A 22,634-nucleotide genomic window follows, 5' to 3' on the forward strand; every position below is an offset into this window, starting at 1 on the left:
GGCGGTGCGACCCTGACTCCGGCCACATCTGGTTCCTTGTGGTTCACCTGGCCTTGTAAAGAACTGTACAATTCTCGTAGGTCCTCACTCAGATGAAACCAGGTCCACATTACACTGATCTGGCCTCCTTTACTGACTTGATGCTCTTACTATCTCCTCTCCCAGACATCTTTAGTCTTTGTCTGCGGCTCCTGGGACCCCTGTTTCTGAGGCTGAGTAGGATGGTAGAAAGTGGAACAGATCTGAGTTTGTGCCCAACTCTCCCTCCTCTGTGTGGCCTCAGGCAAGTCACTCAACCTCTCCAAGCCTCCAACTGGCCCACTTCCTAACCTTGGGAGGATTACACAAGCACATGTGCCCAAACAGAACTGGGCACTAGGTATATCTTCTATAGGTACTCTCAGTAGGCTGAGAGGACATCCACCCGCAGCAAACACATCAGAGGGCTCCATTCCTAAACACAGATACCTGAAGAAATCCAGTGAGGTTTCTCTCAGGAACTCACAGGTTCATCAGATAAGGGCCACAGAACCTGCACTCCCTAACTGGAAGGAAAACTCTGAGTGGAGAAACCTCTCCTTGCAGCAGAGTTTTGCCAGCTATGACCTGATAAACTCATACCTGCCATATGAGTCCTGGACACACGTTCGGTCCCAGCCTCACAGGCCCCAGAACCACAGCATCCTCAGCAGTGAGGGCCACGAGCATGCACTGTGTGTGCTTTTCCAATTCCATATAAGCATAAAACTTATTAGGATAGAAGAAGTTCGTTGAGCATGATTATTTACCAGGGTGAACAGGCTGTTATTTTCAATATACTAGCAATTTTTCTGAAGTGAGTTTTTGAAAAGCATCCACTGGGGTTAGCTCTAGGCAAATGCTATCATTTTTTCTTCCTCTTCAAACCTTTTGTTTTGGCCACACTCACTGCTCGTGTTGGGAGGGGAGGCAAATTTATTTGTGGATCCTCTAAACTTGGGATTCTAGAAACATCTCTGTGGCAACCACCAGCAGGGAAGTCAAAGTCACTGACTTGCACAATGGAAATGTGTGGATTTTGTGGTGAGTTGATTATACTTCCATAAAGCTGGTTGTTTTAAAAAAAGTATAGTCTTAGCAATAAGAACCTAAATTGTGTGCCATTAACCAGAACAATAAACTCTCAGTTCCTAGGAGACATGTAGACTCTGAGAACATCGCTGCAATCATTTTGAATTATTTCCCATTTGGATGTGCCTGTCCACGCATGCGCCATAACATGCATAGCACATTACATGTTGCAATTGTGCAATAATAGAGCTCACTGCTTCTTCCGCACATAATTCCACACTCATGTTGTGTGACGATGCTATTAGATTGTTAGCACAGAAAATGAGTCGAGGACCTGCCCGCCTTCATCTCCAGACTCTTTCTGAAGCTCCTGGCTGCCTGAGAGCCTGGAGTGCAAAGGCCACACATGGCTGCCTCTCGGCACCAAGAGCCTCTCTTCTCTCTGGCTCGAGACTTCAAAGAGAGGCATGCAGGGGTAGAGCCCACTGTGAGAGCGGGATCAGGGCTCAGGCGTTGAAGAGCTGTGTACCCTCTGCCTGCCTTCTGCATGCCCTCACTTCACCTTTCCTTTCAGACAGCTGCTCCACCCCCACCCGGCTCCCACCACCCATGCGGGAGCCACCTCAATGACTAACAGCGATGCTGCACGGAGAGCAGCAGGCCCTCTGAGGGTCCCTCAGTAACAAATAGTCATAGTGACAATTTCGAGATCCTTCTTGTTGCATCATTTGATTTAGAATCTATTAATCCCAGGTTTATTTCTTCAACTTCCTTTACTTCAAGGATATCATCACTAACAAATTAATGTCTTTTACTTAGCTGACATGGTTTGAGATTCTAGTAGTGTGTCTTACAGTGATTGTCCTTGTTTGGGTCGTGCATGTTAAGCAAAACTGGTGTAATTGAGATACATTTGTGTATCTCACCTCCCTGAATAGTGTGAATGTTTCTCTCTCTCAGTCTCTCTCTCTCTCTCTCTCTCTCTCTCTCTCTCTCTCTCTCTCTGTCTCTCTCTCTCTCCCTTTCTCTTTTTTTAATAGTGTGAATATTTTAAGGTGCTAACTCACTGTTCTCTAGTGGACTCCAGATATAAGAAACTGGATTTGGGGGTGACAGGGTGGCCCAAATGTATGACTTTCCAAACATATCTGAGCTGATAGGAACAAAGAAAACAAGAACGATGAGTTGAGGGAGAAGCCAGCAGAGTAGTCTCTTGGCAGAAAATAAGAATTTTTTTTTTTTCATCAGAATGCAGTTTAGAAAATAACTCATAAGAGAAGAGGACAGAGCAGTTACCTGGAGGGAATCCACTGCCGCTTTCGGTTGTCTAAATGGGACGTGCTCTCCCCCAAGCCTGGCCCATGCTGTTCCCTCTTCCTTTTCCTCTTCCTTTCCACCGTAACTAATGGCTAACTCCTGGCCGTCCTCCCTTCTCCGGGTCTGGGACAGTCTCCCTGACCTCCCGCAGGAAGTCGGGCTTTCCCCACTCAGGACACACGCCCATGTGCTCCCACCGCACCCATCACTCGTTGCCCCCTTCTCAGCGTTTATCTCACAATGCTGTTCGCCGTGGTTTCCACCAAACGGTGAGGCTCCACCAGGGCAGGGATTGTTTCGATTTGTTTGTTGTTCAACCTGGTCCGAAGTAAGTTTCCAATAAACATCGCGTGCATGGGTGGAAGGGCGGGCGGACAAATGGAAGGATGGCTGGCATGCACGTTACGGGGCTAAAGAGCTGCTGCCATTATGCTGCAATGGAAGTCCATGTTTATATGTTCATATGCTTTAAATTATGAAACCTGTGTTTAATAATTTAAAGCAACACATTTAGTTAAATAACTTTTCTGATCTCAACTGGAGAAGGTTTTCTCTTGATTTTAATAAGACAATACAAGAGGGATTTAAAAAAAAAAAAGCTTCATCATTCTGCAAGATGCTTTCAACTCTGAGGCATTAAATGAAATAGAGTGAAACTGAACGCATAGTTTTACGGCAGGATATTTGGATAAATGACTGCTCTCGTCTGAACTTTCTGGGTGGCTACTTGCTGTCCACTTTACTCTCATGAGCAAGGCTTCAAGACGGTAATCACATCAAAACACCACATTCTGTCCCAAATGTAGGAGAGCGCCCTCCTCTTTGGGCTCCAGCCCCAGGTCTATCACTGCACAAATGCATATGCACCTGCCTAATAACATAATTAATATTCTGAAAATCCCAAGCCTACTTTGACAAACGATAATAATTTTAGTATTTTATAAATGTTCTTAGGCCACAGCTGTCTACAACACTCCAGAAATAATTACTATCGTCACTGGTTTATTTGTAGGAAAATAAAAACTGTCAGGAAAAGCAGAGTCAAATAAAAAGACGAGAAGTGAACAGAAATGTCCAAAATACTGGTTTTCTTTGTTCTTTATTGCCTTTCTGGGTTCTTCTGCTGAAGAGCTAATAATCCATATAGAATTCGAAGTAGTTTGACATGCTCATTTGTATAAGTAGTGATGCTTCAAAAGAAAAACTGGAAGTAGTCCAAGATAAATAAATGCATGGTGTTTATTCAATGTGTGCAAGAAAAGCTATTTTCTGAGTATTATTTCAATTAAAACTAACAAATGAAACTTAAGGACTCTCGTTTTAAATCTTCAACTTAAGTCACCGAACAGTTTGTCAACATCTTCAGGGAAGGCCCCATCCAAGGGTTCAAGCCCAGTGTTTTGACCTTATGGGTGCCTCTATGATGAAAGCCCCCACTGCCTCTGCCCAGAGTAGTTCACAGCACCACAGGCTGATGTGAGAAGTAAAAGCTGGAGCTAGAATTGTCCTGAGAGTAAACTACAGGGGGTGCAGCCAGGTGGCACCAGAGCAAAGGGCCTCCAGAGGAGGTAAGATCTACGACCTTAAGAAAAATTATATACACATATATGTAATATATTTTTAATCAAAAATATATCCTTAGCGGAGTGTATGGACACTGCCCACTCCCCTTGAGATGTTGGTGGGGGTCAGTTTACCAGTCACGGCCCTGAAATCTTCACCAAGGAGTTTCTAAATGAAAGTTTCCCAGTGCGGTGCTGAAGAATGGGGACTGGTCTTTAAAACCCTCGTGTTATGTTATTTAAAGCTCTGAGATACCCCAATGTACTCCCGGTCAGTGATTTCTCTCTCAGCCTTCAGTCTCTATCCTCTGGGATTCCTCTCAAGTCTTCGGGGTAGGAGAGGCGCCTGTGGGTCTTGACAAGACTTGGAGCCTCTGCTTCTTTTTCTCAGCTCTCCCTGACCCTGGCCACAGTGCCCTGCGTGACCTTTTGTGGGGAAGGGCAGCCCAGTAGTCGGCCCGTGTAGCTGCCTCACTTGCCCAGACAGAGTGGCTGAGAACAGGATGGACTATTTAATCTGCAGGGCCCAGTGCAAAATAAAAATGGAAGGCCCCTCCTTTTAAGATTACTAAGAATTTCGAGATGACACGCTCAGGGCCTTTCCTACACAGCTAGCCTGGGCAGGAGGCAGTCCCTCCCAGGATGTCTTCCAGACTCTCACTAGTTCTCCAGTGAAAAAGATCTGACTAAAACAGAAGTGAAAGAGAATGAGTTAATCTCTTCACAATCTAGCATTAATTAGCACTATCCAACTGAGAACAAGGAAGTTTACTAGGAGCCATAAATCACATCAAATGGAAGTGTTTTCGGCTGCTCTGATAATGACCTCCACAGGTTCCTGGAGGGTAAATAAAGCTCTGTCTTAGTTGGTGGGAAGTGGGGAGTCTGAGGAGCAAAGGAATGTGTTGATGTGTGGGGAGGAGGCCACCAGCAGCCTTCCCTCAAGGCCTCCGTCTGCAGGAGGGGCACATTGTGGGAGGCCGGGTAGGAGAGGGTAGTGTTGGGGTGGACAGGGAAAGGAAGCCAGCTATATGGCCACCTCCCCAGAACACAGGCAGCTGCCAACACCTCACCTCTTTTCACAAAGAGCTTGGTGCTGAGAACCCGGGAGTGCAGGCCATAGACCTCTCTTTTCTCCCTTTCTGTGATATGGACCACCCTGGGGACAGCACTGTGCTTCCTGGGTGGCCTCTGCCCAGTCACTGCAACCAGGTGAGGATGGTTAGCACCACCTTCTGAGTACCTTCTCGCAGGTGAGCACGCTAGAAGAGGGAAGGGGCCGAAGATAGAGGGACCCCCACCTCCTTATACACTTAAGAACGTAACTCTGCAGGCCTCATTCCTGCAAAGGCCTCTCACGCTGCCTTCCCTCAGTCCCTTTCCACAGGTTGAGGATGAGCAGTACCTAAGCTGTGGCTCTACAGTTTAATCTTGCCTTCCCAGAGAGAAGAAGCCTTTCGGGGAGAGGCGGCATCTCCATATTCGAGGTGGTTAGATGGAGCCAAGGAGTGGCCCAGCTGGATCAAAGAATGTGAAGCCCCCCAAGGCCCAAGTGGTGAGTCTTCAGATTCCTGGGGCGATGACTAACACAGAGCACAGCCTCCTTCCTACCACTGTGTATGTCTGCATTCTGGAGGCAGCCACAATGACGGTGTCCACTGAGGCAGAGCCACCCCTCCCAGAGTGAAGGCTATCCCAGGAGGCAAGCTGCACTGCAGGACACTGGACCCAAGGGAGTGGGCTTAAAAACGTAGGAAGTGGCCTAAACTTTGTATAATTTTGTCTTCAGTGTCTGTTTCCTGGACAGATAATAGGGTACAGACGTTATCTGTTGTCACTGTCCCCAGGATATAGGATCGTCTATAGGACAGTAGCAGCTCTGCAAACTTTGCTGAATAAATGATTAATGAATGAACCAACAAACGACAGCAAAGAAATCAGTGTCTAGTGCACAGTACTCCATGGGGTGATGCTAAAGCTAGCATTCGTCCCTTAGGAGAGGTCAGAATTGAAGTAGGGAGAGACACGGGAAGAAATAAATCCTTGTCTGAGTTTACAAGAGGGAATTAAACAAGGCCATGAATAAGATGCTACTAGAAGGTCATCTAGATCAGGTTTTCAAACTTTCCCGTGCATACAGGGCGCCAGGGGATCTGGGTGAAGCACAGACTCTGATGAAGCTGGTCAGGAGGGACCTGAGGGTGGGCATTTCCCATAAGCTCCCAGGCGATGCTCCTGCTGCTGGACCCAGGGCCCCATGTTAGGCAGCAGCGCTGCATGGACACTGCTCTGATATTGTCTTCTGGTTTTATCTTTATTTCAGCCTTGTCTGAATATCCAGACTAACTACAGACTTAGGGAGAAAAGGTCAAGTGTGCACTCAGCTGGTGTGAAGGGAAAGCAGCTTGCTTCCCCTTCCACTCCGGTCCCTCCTGGTGTTACAGGCTCAGTCATCCAGGCAAAAGGCAGAGCTCGCAACAGCCCGAGGGTACAGACAGCCTCCTCCTTCCCCTCTGACCCTAAAGACACTGGTACCTCTCGTGTCACACATGTTACGAATTATTCAATCCTCAAAGCAAGGCTAGCACAAATAATTCTTACACACATACATGCAAGATCCTCCCACACTGCATATGTTTTTTTCAATGGGTTAGAAATATCACAGAGAGCTTCTGAGAAAACCTTCAGCAAGGCAGGAGGTTGTCTCCTGGGGAAACTGCTATGCTCTGTGGTCAAAGGAACAGCAGGCTGGGTGCTGACAACAGACTCATCATGCCTGGAGCTTGATCTTAAACAAGACACATAACCTTCCTGAGCTGCTGCCTCTTGGAACACAGACGTCCCACTATCCAACCCATCCTCCTAGGAACCCACGTAAGAGAAAGTGCATTGAAAACTGTCAGATGGTCTTGCAGAAAGTATTACTGGTTGTTTTGTTTTTTGTTTTTTGTTTTTTATTTTTCATTTTTAAGCTGCTCATGTAGATGGTAGTCACTCCCAGCTCTCTTCACAGAGCTAAGAAAGTCGACCCCTTCTTTCACAATCTGAGTTGTTGCTACACAAGAACCACTGTGACCTGTTTGCTAGAAACACTTTCACCTGTTACCTTTAGAGTGTTTCCAAGCCTGCTAAGCCCTGTCACACTGGGGGTGTCCTTGATTCCTCACAGGGATCACTCGGTCCGAGAAGGGGCTGCATCATTCCATTTTCATAGAGGAGAACGTGTGCTGCCCTTTGAGGAGGCGTGAGATCACCGAGCTGGTCAAGAAAGCAAAACCTCCTGAAACCCACCCCACTAGAACCTAAGTCATCTGTGTACTGTGACAACCACGTCTCTCCCTTGCTCAGATCTTTCTCCCAAGCTCCACTCATGTAGGCAGCCCCCTGAGCCCGCTTCCTCTTGAAGGTCCTCCAGGCCCCTCAGTCTGCCCATGGTCCACGACACCTCCCACTTGCCTCTGTTTCACGCGCACCCAACAGCCAAACGGGGACCTGGGCCAGCCTCTGTGCTCTGCCACCCCTGACACCATCACCTCCTGACAGGTTTCCACCCTCCTTTCTTCCCTTGCCTAAGTCAGTGGTTTTCGGATTACAAGTCCTATCCCAAAAATGAGTCAAGAAAGCAATTTCGTGTATTGCAACTACCACCATTTTTTTAAATAGAGTAAAAGTAATAGGACAGAATAGATTATATTACATTGCATGCAGTAAGAATAAACGTTGTTTCATGCAAGTTTTGTCTCTATTATATTGGTAATATGTACGTGCTGGGTCTCATTGTGACATAGTTCCTCTGTGTGTCTCCGCTTCTTTCACTGCAGTAGAAAATTGGTCCTGCCACTCCTTTGCTGCATCGCACGGCCTTTGTACAAGTCCAACATTCCAACTTCATCTGACCTCATGCTCAGCCCTCTGGTCCAGCCCATGACTTCACCTCTGGCCAATTGGGCCACCTGCTGCCCCTTCCTGGGGGACCTTTTTTCCATTGTTTCCCCAACTAACTCCTACCTGCCCTTCAGGACTTAGGTGAGACTCTGCCTGCCCTGATCTCCCTGAGAATAAGTTAGGGGCCTCTGAGAATGTGGGCCACCAGCTCCCAATAACTTCTTACCAGATCTACATTCAGTATCCTGGCATGGGGAGCTTTAATCAGCAGCTAAAAAATGGCCACAGGGAGAGTATTTACAGCACAGAAATAGCCAAACATGACAAATCAGGGCCTGAGCATCTTGTACCTACAGCCCCAAAACTGTGGGTGACCCTCAGTCTCCAATCACCTGGAGCTATGCCTAATTCTAGTGAAACTCACCCCTAGCCCAGAATTAGTCCAGACTGGAGATGCTTCATAAATAGTTTTTAATAGATGTAAGAAAATCGTGCAGAGTTACTGTATCTAACTACACCCCTCGAGGTTAACAAACCACAAGCTTGCTGACGACTCCCCGTCTGTGAGCGACCAGAATCTTCTTTGTGCCAAGCACCAGCCTCACCCTAAGGCAGGTTTTAGCAGATGCTTGCCTGTTGATTTGAGGACCTGGGGAGAGATTTCTAGATGGATGCCCAACTTCATATTTTAGGCCTAAGCGTATTTTGAACTTTTATCCTGATTGAGTCTTAATTGCTATAGCTTGTGAGAGAGGCTTTACGTATTAGGAAGGGGTACAGTTCCTGGATTTTGGAAGACAATTCTGTTTTACTTTTCTTCCTCAGTTCCAGAGTTTAAAAAAAAGGGCTTGGGGAGGAGAGGGCAAAGTCCCAGCTCTGCTCAGCCCCTCAGCACCCTCCAGAGCACTGGAGGACTTAGAGCCAGACACGAATGGTTGTTCCCAGAGCATCCTCCTCAGCCCAGGTCTCCAGACATCAGACTGCCTGGTGCTGGCCAAGGACTTGCCATAACGGGATATTGTTATAGCAAAATCTCATGCCAGAAAAGACCAGGCTGGGACTGAGGTGGTGGTAACAGAAGGAGAGGCCAAGTTTGAGTTCAGGAATACCTGGGCCTCCCTTCCTCCCTCATGTGAGGTAGGTATTCTTATTATGCCCATTTTATATGGGAGGAAACTGAACCACTGACAAGCTATATAACTTGCCCAAGATGTGATTCAGTTCTTGCTTTTAATCACTACACTATTTTTTTTTTTTTTTCTATTTGGTTATTAGCAGGTCTGGGACCCCTGGCTGAGGTCATAGGATGGCATGGAAACAAAACACACAAATAATTCCAGTAGCATAAATCTCTCTAAATGGGCCCATAATTCCAGCCCATTCTCCCCACTGACCCTAGATTTAGAGCTCACACGGGAGTGGTGAAGAGTGCCTGGGCAAGGGTCAGAGTTCCATAATTACAAGCTGTTATTTTTATCGCTGTGTTATTTTAGGTGGACATAGTATTGGGGAAGGAATGGCCAAAAGGAAGAGAAGTAAAGACTCTGTGGGAGGGAGGAAAAGCAATCAACTAGGACAGGGTCGGCAGAGCTTAGTCACAGGGTCTCTGTGGTAGCAGGACAGTGGCCACAGGCACTAGGACACAAGAGGTGCCGTGAAATTGTGTTTACCATGTGGTGGCCTGTTTGCAGACCCCTGAACTAGTCAATTTCACAAGTTTAGAAGCAGCCTTGTCTATCAGGTGACCGGAAGAGAGCTTTCAGCACCCTCTCTTCCTCACCCCGTCCCCTGCCCTGTTTCTCTGTCACTCTCACAGTTAGGGAGGGCTCAGAACTCATGCCAAGCTGAGAGCACCCCACTCAGGTCCTTCCACTGGCACCTCTGCCAGCTGGTGGGCAGAAGCCCTGTCTTGCCCGATGTGGGGGGTGTTGGGGATAGCCAAAGCCAAAACAACTGGGACATCACTACTGGGAAGAGCTCAGGCCCCATCAGCCGCCAGGCTGCACTTCCTCCGGAGTGCAGAACTGCTTTCTGCCAAGGCCAGGCAGACCTCGGGAATGGAATTCTAACCAGAAGGCTGCCCTCAGCTTCCTTCCCGACCCCACTTGCCATCTTAGAGAATTGATAATAATAATGGAAACCCATCCAAACATTTTGTTTGGCTTTGTATATTTATTTATTTTCTTCTGTTAGCCTGGGGACACCTTTAAGGAGCATTTCAGTAAATGCTCTTGGTTGACACTGAAGTGAGACCCAGCCCTAGTGCCTACTGGGAAGCCCTCCCAGGATCAGCTATAATTAGAAGTCAATTAAATTAGTACCCTTAGCAATGTTCTTGGAAGGCTTCCAGGCAGCTTTCCTCAGGTGAGCCTCTGGCCCAGCTCAGTGGAAACCCATCTTTGCTGCCCACCATCCTGAAGCAAAAGCCAGATTGTCAGCCAAGATGCTGGCTCCTAAGTTCCCTTTCAACCCTTTGTTTGCACCTTACCCTCCCTCTGTCTTCCACCCTGCCTACTAGGAGGAAAGCACCCAGGGTTTCACTGAGGGTAAGTTGGGTGCTCTAATTTCATCTTAGTACACTTAGTGTTTTTCAAATGTAAATGTGGTTGTGAATTGCAAGACGGTGTGCTAGAAAGTGCAAAAAGGCAGCTTTTGTATCTTTTCAAGAAATTCCTTGAAACCTTTCAAAGGCCACCTAATGGTACTCACCAGGTGAGAGACTTGTCCAATAAAACTGTGCCAACAGGGGAAAATCCTGGGAAAGATCTGGGCACCCTGTGACGTCCTTCCCCAACCCGTCCTCTGAGCAATCAGAGATGTGCTTCTTCCCAAAGGAAATGTTTTTCTTGCCTTCCCACCCCCCCCCCCCCCGAACACTGAGTTCATATGTACTCTTCTAAATCATTCTGACTACAGGAACTCTATCAAAAGGGAATGTTCCCCATAACCTCCCTTCAATCCTTAGTTACCCCACCCTATTTCAATTCCTGCCAAAAAATCTTTGTTGAAATTGTAGTGGATGTCACTCCAGATCTGCTTTTGTGTACACACACACTTTTACAAATATGAACCCAGGCCGTTCTACATGAGTATTCCTGGAGTGCCCCTGCATGGTGCTCCATTGGATTTTTTGTTAGTTATACTAATAAATAAGCAGGATAGCTAAAGGCCCATTCGATTTTACCCAGTCTCTTATGGGAAGCATGAGTACTTGCTGCTCCAGGCAAGAGGCAGGACCAAGAAGCGTTGCCACTGGACCGGTGTCCTTGGGATACGGGGAGCAGAGCTACATGCTCCCTGGAAGGCCAGCAAACCTGGGAGGCAGGCGGGCTCAACGCTCTTCTGGTCTGTCCCTCACTGGCCTCTCGCTACAAATTTATGTATGGGGCAATTCTCATATATGTGCATTCTTTTCCCAGAATCTCACAGAGCAAAGTGCTAAGTCTTAGGGTAGGGGGCGTTTAGAAAAGAAGACCGTGTCTGTATGTGTGTACTCTCGGGGAGTTTCCTTCTCCTCAGCACCAGCCCCACCCAGCCGCCCTACTAACTGGCCCCTGGCTATCCTGCCCCGACCCTTCCCAAACCCCTGAGTTACAGAGCCCTCTTCTTTCTCAAAGTTCACCTCCTTATTTCCAATAAATAATTTTTTGACTGCTTTTCTCTTTAATGCCTTTAAGATATTCTAAAGACAAAGTTCAGGGCTTTTCTCCTTAAAAGAAAAAAAAAAAAAAAGAATGGATTTCCCATTTCTCGGTCTCCTGCTTGGAGTTCTTACAGTCTTTTTGTGTGTGGTATTTGAGGATTGTGGGTTTCCATGACCAATGCTGGCTCACCAAGAACAAGAGGATTCACAGGGGGAAAGGTCAGTTTGACGCACGGTCTGAGTCAGTGGTTGATTCTGAAGGTTTCTCACACGACCCAGCTGTCAGAAGGCGGCATGCTGTTTTTTCACTAATTCATCCCCAGTGTCAAAGCAAGATGACACTGACCCAGTGTGCGGCAACTGGGGGACTTAGGCGCTCACAGGAGCACACTATCTCTCTTCGTATAGCCAGGCTCCCTGGTAAAATTGCTTTGAGTTGGAAACATGTGTTTCCCATTATGAAAGTGGAAAGGTGAAAAATAATACCTCCTCCTTTAAAATGGTGCATGACTTAGTGGTTGGGGGAAAGCATCTGAGCACCTGGGCTGTAGCCTTCCTCTGTCCATCAGCTGTGTGACCTTAGGCAAGTCGCTAACTTCTGTGGGCTTCAGTTGTCTTGTAAAGTTAAAGTTAAGTGGTTGGACTCATACACCCTCTCAGTCACTTTGACGAATGACCTATTCTTCGCAAAGACAAGGAAGAACCTTATGAAATGGGCTAGGAGAGCAGGAAGTGGGGCTGGGAAGGAGTGGGCTGGATTCTGATTCCTGGCACTGTCCCCAGGGGCACCCTGGAGTCAGGGGATCAGCAGACTCTCCCAGCAGGCAAAACACCTGGTCTTCGTGCTACGTTAGCAGTGGCCCTCAGGGTGACCTGGTTCCTCCTGCCAGGAGTTCTTTCCCAGGGATGAGGTGATGCTAGGGGGACATAAATGGAGTCAGTCTGAGGGGCTCGAGGCTCAGCTTGAATCTGCCTTTTCTTTTAGGGTGTCTCTGTTCCCATTCTGGTTGCTGGAAGGTCCCTCATTCCAAGTGGGGTACAATGAAGGCAGCTGACCCGGGGTGGGGCTGGGCCGGCCAGTCCTGGAGCAGCCTCAGGTTCTGCAGGCCCCGCTGCTGCTAACAAACTGTGTCTTTCAGGTGAACCCACAGAAGAGGATGGCCTACATGGGTGACTGCAAACAGATGCCCTGGCTCCCTGTCCTGGTGGTAAGTGGGTCAGAGCACCTGCCCCACATTGCACCCTCAGCTCAGGAAGTGCCCATGGCGGCCATGGTGGAGGTTCCAGTGGGAGCTCCCGTCCGGGCTGTGTCCTTCACTAGCCACACTGCTCTGGGCCCATTCCTTGGCCTCTAACACCTCAGTTTACAGAGCTGTAAAATGGGAACAACCATAAAAGCACCTCCTTCACTGAGTTCTGAGGGTGCAAGAAGATAATATCTGCAAAGCACCAAATAGTGCCCAGGGTTCAAATTAGACTTCCTGGTTGATGGCTCCCTTTATAAGTTTTCATAGATAGAAATGTCCTGAAGTGTGTATTTATGTTACTATATACACAATCCAATGCCTGCATGGTGAGCCACAATGGGGGCCACGCAGCTGAGAAAGCTCCAGGCCTCTACCACAGGGCTCCTCTTTGGAAGAGAAGAGGCACCGTGTGGCGGAAAGACCTTCTGCTCTAGTGGTTGGGAGAGGGCCTGCCTCATTCATGACTTTGGAAAGAATGGAAGGAGGATTCCATGGGCGAAAAGAGTTTGGATCAGGCCTTGAAGATGGATGGACGGGAGGGGAGGAGGTGGGAGCGAGGCCAGACTATGAGCAGGGCAGCCCGTTCAGTTTATTAGCTAAAGTTCCTGGGAATGTGGCACCAACTGACTGAGCAGGGCCCCCACCACCAGGCTCCTTCCTTACGCAGCCTTTGGGGCTGTCTGGGCGCCGACCCCAAGTAACTAACTATATATGTGTCTTCAGGACCTATGGAGGCTAAACGACCCCTTTCTTATGGCAGGTGTCTCTGATGTGTTCAGCCACAGCAGAATACTCCAACTGTGGTGAGAATGAGTACTACAACCAGACCACAGGGCTGTGCCATGAGTGTCCCCAGTGTGGACCAGGGGAAGAGCCCTACCTGGTAAGGCACGCTTCCTGGTTGCCAGACCACGTCTCCCCTGGGCCTGGTGAGCTCTCCCTTCCTCATGGGCCATCATCACCTTACCCTGTGTTGCTCTACATAGGATCCCCAAGCTGAACCAGTGCTGTGTACCCTACGTGCTCATGTGACTGATGCACCCTCTGTGCCCAGTATGCATAGTGTACCCAAAGACCACAGGTATGCTCATGACAGGTGCAGCCACTGTACTCACCTGTGTCGTCTGTCATCTTCCTCGGCCAGGCCTGTGGCTATGGTACCAAAGATGAGGACTATGGCTGCGTCCCCTGCCCGGCAGAGAAATTTTCCAAAGGAGGCTATCAGATATGCAGGCGCCATAAAGACTGTGAAGGCTTTTTCCGCGCCACCGTGCTGACGCCGGGGGACATGGAGAACGACGCTGAGTGTGGGCCTTGTCTCCCTGGGTAAGCATGGGACTCTGCCAAAGTGCATCTCAGGACACTTGCTGCAGAAAGCCCCGAATGTCCCATTGGTGAGGATCCCTGGGAACATAGCAACTCAGGGCTACAGTATAGCGTCACTCTTGCCATTCATTTGTCCTATTCTGGGAGAGCAGCTTGGCAGAGAGGAGAGCATGTGTCTGGAATCGAGAAACATGGCCTCTCAAATGGCACGTCCTACCTCCTTTCATGGACGGGCAGCCCACCCAGGCTCAGCTTCTTTGTCTTTTAAGTTGGTATCGGTCATAATGATTTCCTCTGATTACCCAAATCAAGCGTATTTGTTGAGTACTTACAATGAGATAACACATGGAATTTTTTGGAGAAAAAACTAAAATTCCATACAAAAGTATTCTTTTTAGTATTCTGGAAAAAATTGAGGGTAAAAGCCACTGATAGAAATATTTGAGTCAAATGGTGCCTGTAATTCCACCACAATTCGGTTATAGATCAAAATCTTTCCAAAAAAGCAAGTGAAAATGCAATTAGGTTGAAAAACACTGAAAGATAGAACCTTCTTTGGTACAGACAGGACACATTTGCAAGTTCTACTTGAGATGAGGAAAGTACAGCCTTGACAGCCAGTGAACACCAAGCTACAGCTGTTGCTGCTGCCTCCCTCTAGTGGCCACACAAAATAATGCTTGCAGAAACCAAAAGCGGTGGTAAAGGCTACAGAGTGGTGGGTGGTAGAGGTGGTGGAGGTGGTGATGATGACGGAGGTAGTGATAGTGATGATGGAGGTAGTGATGACAAAGGCAGAGGTGGCAGTGATAATGGCGATGATGGTGGAGGTAGTGGATGTGATGGTGATGATGATGATGGAGGCGCCAATGGTAGAGGCGTCAGTGGTGGTCATGGGTGGCAATGGCATTTTGAATAGTTCAAATATATTTAATATACTTTACAACCTGCTTGTGCACATGATATCTCACTGTGTTGAACGGAGATGAAGAAGAAAATAAGAAGAATGTATCCAAAAGAAAACGATGGGCATTAGTCTGTAAGAAAAAGGAGGTACAAAAAAGGCAGAAAGTCCCTCCAGTTGAGGAATAGATTGAAAGTGAATAACTCTTTCAAATTGAGAGATAGTTTAAACTCACAGAAATTAACCTTGGTTCAAATTTGTTGCTGAGAAGCACAAATCTTCATAGGTTCCACCACCATCTCTCTGCTGGTGACCATCCACCCCCACCTCCAGTCTCCCCGGGTTTTTGCTCCCATTCAGCCCTACCTCCTGAGCTACAGACCTACATAGCCAAACATCTGCTGGACAACCCCATGTCAATGTTCTTGACATAGAGCATGATTCAAACATATTTTTCAAATGAATAAAGAGATATTGGAAAACATATTGCAGAATCTTATGTTTCAATATACAAAAAAGCAGGTAGCTATACCCAAGGGAGATATTAAACTATTCTCTTAGAAGATATAACAAAAATAAAAGTTCTCTAGCTGGGTAATCTTTTTATAGCCATTTAAAAATTTTTTCAATTACAGTTGATAAATAAAATTTTACTTTTAGGTATGTAACATGGTGATTAGACATTTATATAACTTATGCAGTGATAACCCTGATAAATTTAGTACTTGTCTGACACTATACATAGTTATTTTAATATTATTCACCATATTCCCTATGCTATACTTTACATCTCCATGACTATTTTGTAACTACTAATTTGTACTTCGTAATTCTTTCTCCTTTTCCGCCCATCCCTCCACCCATTCACCCATCTAGCAACCATCAAAATATTTTCTGTATCTATGAGTTTGTTTCTATTTTTTTCATTTATTTTTTTAGATTCCAAATATAAGTGAAATCATATGGCATTTGTCTTTTCCTGTCTGGCATTTCACTTAGCACAATACCCTCTACGTCCATCCATGTTATTGTAGTGGCAAGATATCAATTTTAATGGCTAAGTAATACTCCATTGTATATATGTACCAGCTTTTCTTTATTCATCTATTGATGGACACTTAACATTACCTCCAAATCTTGGCTATTGTAAATAATGCTGCAATGAACATATGGATGCATATGTCTTTTCAGATTAGTATTTTGGGTTTCTTTGGTTAAATACCAAAGGTGGAATTGCTGGGTCTTACTTTGTCTCTTGCTATAACCTTTATTTTACAGTCTATTTTGTCTGGTATATTATTGCTACCCCAGCTTTTTTGTTTGCTTGTTTCCATTTTCATGAAATATCTTATTCCACTCCCCTTTATTTTCAGTCTGTATGTATTTTTCGATCTAAAGTGAGTCTCTTGTAGGCAGCATATGTAAGGGACTTGTTTTCTTATCCATTCAGCTATCCTACATCTTTTGATTGGAGTATTTAATTCATTTACATTAAAAGTATTGTTGATAGATATGTAGTTATTACCATTTTATTATTCATATTTTTTATATTTTCTCTTCTTTCTCCTTCTCCTCCTCCTCCTCTTCCTCCTCCTTCTTCTTCTTCTTTTAGCATTTCTTGTAATATCGACTTGGTGGTGATAAACTTCTTTAGCTTTTGTTGTCTGAGAAACTCTTTATCTGCCTTTCAATTCTAAATAACAGTTTTACTGGGTAAAGTAATCTTTGTTGTAGGTCCTTGGTTTTCATCGCTTTGAATATTTTGTGTCAATTCCTTCTGGCCTGCAAAGTTTCTATTGAGAAATCAACTGACAGTCTTATTAGAACTCCCCTGTAAGTAACCAACTGTTTTTCTTTAGCTGTTTTTAAGATTCTCTCTTTGTCCTTAATCTTTGGCATGTTAATTATGATATGTCTTGATGTAGCCTCTTTGGATTCATCGTGTTTGGGACTCTCTGCACTCCCTGGACTTGTATGTCTATTACCGTCACCAGGTTAGGGCAATTTCTATCATTATTTCTTCAAAAGGGTTTTCTATTTTTGCTCTCTCTCGTTCCTCCTTCTGGTACCCCCTATGATGCAAATGTTGGTACACTTGATATTGTCTCAGAAACCTCTTATACTAGCCTCATTTTTTGGTTTCTTTTTTCTTTTTGCTGTTCTGATTGTGTGTTTTCTGCTACTTTATCTTCTAAATTGCTGATTTAATCCTCTGCTTCATCCAATCTACTGTTGATCCTCTCAGAGACCCACTTTTCATTAGTTATTATAGTCTTCATTTCTGACTGGTTCTTTTTGATGCTTTCTATCTCCATTTTTATGTTTTCTATCTTTTGTTGAACTTCTCACTGAGATCCTCATAATCAGTATTTTGAATTCCACATCTGGTACATTGTTTGTCTCTATTTTATTTGGTTCTTTTTTTTTTTCCATTTGGGACATTTTTTGGTCTCTTCATTTTTTCTATGTATTACATAGAGCTCCTACATCATCTAGTCTTGGGGGAATGCCCTTATGTAGTTGGTGTCCTCTGGGGCTCAGTGGCACAATCTCCTTGGTCACCTGAGCCAGGTGCTGGATCCAGGTGTGTCCCTTGTGTGGGTTATGTATACCCTCCTGTTTTGTTGAGCCTTGATTGCTTTTGGCACATCAGTGGGAGGGACTGATTAGTTGTGAGGAGTGGCTATGACTATAATGAATGAGTTGTTTTGTAGGGGCTGACTCTATGGAGCAGGATTCCTTTAGTGGGACTCTGATACCCACTGAGTCTACCCTTTGGATATATCATTTGTGGAGGTGGTTGGGCATTCTTCTAGTGTGGGCTGAAACTGGCCACCAGGTATACTGATTCTAGAACTTCTTGGGAGGGCCTCTGGTGCAGGCCAAGGTCAGCTGCTACCTATGCCCTGCCTAGGGCCATTTGGTATGAGCCACAAAGTGATATGCAGTAGGTTACCACTTGTGCTGGGCTTGGAGGTACACAGGAAAGGCTAACCTGTGAACTGAGGTTAGCTACCACTAGAGCTGGGCTTGGAGCTGCTTAGCAAGAGTTAAGGGGCATGCTTGTTTGGGGTTTTCAAACCTTTAAGAGATTTTAGGAAAGTTTGTAGCATGAGCCAAGACAGGCTGTTTGTATGGAAAAGCCACAAGAAGCAGCTTGAGTGGGTCCACAAGTTAGGTAAGGAGGAGGCTCGAGGAATCACCAAGGGAGGGAGAATGGTGTTAGCTATGTTGATAGAGACTCAGATATGGCATCTGCTTAGTTGTGCAGGTTGGGTTGGGGGAGGGCTCAACAAAGCAATGATGGCTTCTGCCAGCACTCTGTTTGAGAGAAATCTACCGCTCCAGCCTTTGCCCTGAAGCCAGACAATTCATTTCTTTTGGCACCCACTGAGCTGCTACCTCAGATGGAGCTTGGATCGAATGAGTCCATCAGTGAGTAAGTCTGTGCACAGGCCCTTTAAGAAAAATGTTTGGGACTGCAGCCCTTAATCTCACTCAGCCACAATATACACTGGTTTTCACAGCCAGAAGTTATACAGACTTTATTTCCTAGCACTAGATCCCTAGACTAGGGAACCTGGCGTGAGACTGGATCCCCTGACTCCTCAGGGGGAGACTTCCATAACCAAGATACCTTTTCTAATTTTTAACTGCCACACAGAGATGTGGGACCAGCCTGTTCCTCATCTCTACCCCTCCTACTAGTCTTTACATGGCTTTTTCTGTATATCCTTAGTTATAAAATTTCTGTTCAGCTAAACTTCAGGAAGTTCTCAGTGATGGTTGTTCTGTAGTTTAGTTGTAATTTTTGATGTGATTGTAGGAGGAGGCAAACACAGCATTTACCATCTTGATCAGAACTCCTCTAGCTGGGTAATCTTTAATTTAATTTAATTATTGAAGTTGTTGTGTTGTGGGGGCTCCACCAAAAGTAAGGTGTAAGGAAAAGAACTGATGCATTCCCACCTCCTTACACAAATGTCCATTGAGAGACTGCTCTGTGCAGACACTGTGCTTAAATGAGAGAAACTGAGTAGGATCTTGACATTAGATGGCTAGAATCAGTCTCTGATTACTACATAGTTCCTAGAATGTTATCTTGATTGTTTTTATTATTGGTATAGATACATAATTCATGCAGTTTCATGGATTAACTATAGATGTGCTTAGAAAAAAAAGCATCCTCCCCTTGCCATGCTCACCTTGAAAAGAAAATAATCCTCTTTGCAACTAACCCTCTGCAAAATAACTTCAACTTATTTTGAGAGCCTCCCTGTGTGAGAATCTGACTTCGCATTCACAACCTAGCATAACAGCTCTGCACTTATTTTAGTAAAGCTTTGAATTAAGGACCTACCAGGTAGATACTAGTGAAACAAAGAGGAAACGCATGGTGCCTTCTTTTCAGTGGAAGAATGATACAGGAAAACTAGTGACCACACATAGTGTTCTACAAATTGAGGAAGGGCCATCACTCCATGGCTGGGGTCAGGAGGGGTCTTAGAAGACTTCTTGGAGTCACACTGGGATGGGGGCGAGTCCATCAAGCTAAGTAGTGAGACAGAGGAGTGGAGATGCTCAAGCCAAAGCTCAAAGGGTTGAACAATGTGACAGGACATGGAGCTGTGGGTTCCTGTGGTCAAACGGACAAAGCATGAAGGCAGATGTGGAGAAACTAGCTAGGGGAGCGGAGACCAGATGGAATAGGGCTCTGGAAAATGTTGCTGAAGACTCGAGTCTTTAGCTTGATGCTGATATAGGTCATAACACAGATGTATAAGCTGGTGTAGGAGACAATCCAGCTGTGCCTTAGAATGATTCTTTTGGCAACAGTGAAGAAAACGTGCTGAGTAGAAAAGATATGAAGACCAGAGATAAGGTGGGAAGTTGTGAGGACCAGGACAAGGAAGCATTGGAAGTTGGAAAGAGAGGAAAAATGTGAGAGCTTGTTAGAAGATAACAGTGACTAGAGTTGCAGACCAAGTGCATGTGGGATATAGAAAAGGATATTTTGAAGAGGAATCTTAGATGTCTACTTTGGCCAGCTGCGTGGACAGTGATGCTATTTGCTAAGACATAGAATACAGGAGGAAGAAGAATTTGGGTGGAGAAGTGGAGGGAAGATGGAAGAGTTATGTGTGTAATTCAAGGTGCTTGTGACATTCAGACCAACATATCTAATTCATAGATGGATAAACAGATGTGAAGCTCAGGTTGGATATGGAAGTCACCTACCTATTAATGGTGTGGGAGCCACTGCTCCATATAGACTCCTCTAGTAAGGCAGCTCTGTAAAGGGTGAAGAGAGATGGGTGCGAAATGGAGCCTGGCCCCTCGCCATTACTGGCTCTGGCCCAGCTGTGGTTCAGAGCCATGTATACATCCCCCAGTGGTCTGTGAGATTCAGCCAGATTTTATTTCAGATCCAAAATGGGCCGTGAGTACACACAGTGAGAAGCTTGTTTCACTCTTACTGAGACTCACAGAGACTTTCTAGCCAGAAAGGGCAAGACCTGGGACCAAAGCAGTAAATAACCCTGTCCTGTAGACAAGTACCAGCTCGGTCACTAGAAGGGCTACTCTTTGGCAATGAAGACAATTTGCTTGGTCCCAGAAAGAAGTTTGACAATGGAATGGTCATGAACTCCCTGCCTGTAGAAAGCTTCAAAAGATAAGAATGACCATGTATAGAATTAGCAGGGATGCCGACATCTGTACTCTTAAAAGAGTCTTTTCAGCTCTGAAATCTTGAGTAACTCCCTTTGTGCTGCATGAGAACAGCAACCTGCTTCTTCTACACTTTGTCTTCAGCACCCAGGACAAGGTGAGGCCTGGAGCACTCACTGAGAGAATGAAGAATATTGTGCAGGAGACACATCTTAGCACATATCTCAGTGTGTTCTTTCATTGCTCCACGGATGTGAAAATGTATAGTCAGTTTCCAGTTTGGCTCGGTGCTGTGATCTGACTTTTCGAATAATTTACTCCCAACCTCAAAGCCACCAAAATAGAGGGCCCCTACTTAACCTCCAGTCCCCTAACTCCTCATTCTGGCTCTAATGAGCACAGTGTTTTTTCAGGTTAGGACCCCAAAGGCCTCCCGCTTTTTATTATATGCCTTAGGTTTTGAAAATAAAATGAAGCTTTCATGCTATGTCACAAAGGAGGATTATAAGGAATTTTGGCAAGTTGGCGTTATCAGCTCCATGAAAGGCTATTTTCATTTCTGAGTCCCTGTGGCCCCTAGGCTATGGATACAGACTGCATCCTCCTTGTCTCCCTGACATCACAGGTTGCCTTGGCCCTCTCTCCCTTTTGGGTTAGCAAGTACTCTCTCCTCATTTCTTGCCATCTCTGCTGTGTATGTGTATGTGGCCCGGACACTGGCTGAACAATGAGCAGTACACGGGGCTTTCCTGTTGAGAAAGACTTGTGTGGGAGGACCAGGGAACAAAACCTGAGAAGAGAAAGAAGTGAGAGGTGAGATTTCTTAACTTCCCCGAGGGCATCATGTCACCCATTGGAGAAGCTCCTGCTGGCTGGCTTCCATACCACATCCATTCCCTTCAAATAAGTCGTTCAAGGATGGCTGGAGGACAGGGGCAATGGACACAGTGGTTGATTCTACATGCCAACACTGTAGAGGGCAAAGTGAGTGTCCAATAGCTCAGTGGCATCCATTACAAGCTCAGGAACCCTGAGAAAAGAGAATCTTTGTGGGAAAATCTGTATACCTACCTATTGTCTTGGAGGCAGTCAATTTCTACATGGAAGATTCTAGAGGACTCATTTAATCTGAGCCTTGTCTTGGACTCCTCATTTTAATCAATCCTTGAAGAAAAGCAGGGGGAAAAAAACTAGGTAAAAGTTAAATGGAGACCAAAGAGTAGGAAAGCACACCTCTACAGAAAGACAAAAGGACTCTTTAGCAGGGCACAGATTCCTAAACGAACATCTAGCTTCATGTTGAATGAAGTCTGTCAAATGGAAGAAGCGAAACATTTACTCTCCACTCCAGTATGGCCCAGGAGAGATGTGGATATAAACTTCACCACAAGGAGTCGCAGTTACTCCTAAAGAGAAAAACCTAACATTTAAAAATGTTCTGTGCAATATGTGCTAGGAAATGTGTGAGGTATTCACACCCTCTTAGACAGTATGATTCCCTAACAGCCTCCTGAAGCCAACATTTTAAAAAAATTTTAGCCTTTCAACATTGTTCCTTCAACTAAGTTATTTTCTTACATTATACAGCTTGGTACAGACGCATACTCAGGACAAGGCACATAGCTGCAGCTATGGGAATCAGAGATGCTCACTCAGAATAGGAGCAGTCAGCCTGCCTGAGAAGGAGCCTGTGTGCCCAGAAGAAGCAGCAGAGTGGTCCCGGGGTGGAGAAGCCCCCGGTGTGCAGAGAGTGTCGTGGTCCCAGGGACCCGTTGGGTGCCCGGTTCTAAGCCCAAGTATCCTATGCCCACTTGGGTGACTGTTGGGTCTTCATCTAAAATGAAGCTCAGCACCAGGGTGCTAACCAGAATGAGCTTGGCTGTGGTTCTGGTTTTAGAAAAAGGAGGAAGGATGAGCTAAACACCCTCAGGGCTTCTGTCAGTCTTGTGAAGAAAAACTTGGTCTCATTAATTTATTTTCTAATTAATACCTGCCTAGAACCTTCCCTCCTCAGTACCTAGCACAAGATA

The 22,634-nt window shown here is 45.8% G+C and overlaps 1 protein-coding gene across 13 annotated transcripts in view; it reads left to right on the top strand.

Annotated features, from left to right (window-relative positions):
* Positions 1 to 22,634, top strand: part of EDAR (ectodysplasin A receptor) — a 93,062-nt gene that overhangs the window by 43,662 nt on the left and 26,766 nt on the right. For 8 of the 13 annotated variants that reach the window (XM_016162993.2, XM_036224663.1, XM_036224662.1 and 5 more), the window contains 4 exons: positions 5,373 to 5,484; positions 12,597 to 12,665; positions 13,465 to 13,587; positions 13,849 to 14,030. In XM_016162993.2, the coding sequence (XP_016018479.2) occupies positions 5,425 to 5,484; positions 12,597 to 12,665; positions 13,465 to 13,587; positions 13,849 to 14,030 (434 nt within the window). In that variant the 5' untranslated portion in view covers positions 5,373 to 5,424. The other 5 variants (XM_036224667.1, XM_036224666.1, XM_036224661.1 and 2 more) reach the window with 5 other exon arrangements.

Source organism: Rousettus aegyptiacus, unplaced genomic scaffold (genome assembly GCF_014176215.1).
Source record: "Rousettus aegyptiacus isolate mRouAeg1 unplaced genomic scaffold, mRouAeg1.p scaffold_m13_p_7, whole genome shotgun sequence".
Classification (NCBI taxonomy): domain Eukaryota; kingdom Metazoa; phylum Chordata; class Mammalia; order Chiroptera; family Pteropodidae; genus Rousettus; species Rousettus aegyptiacus.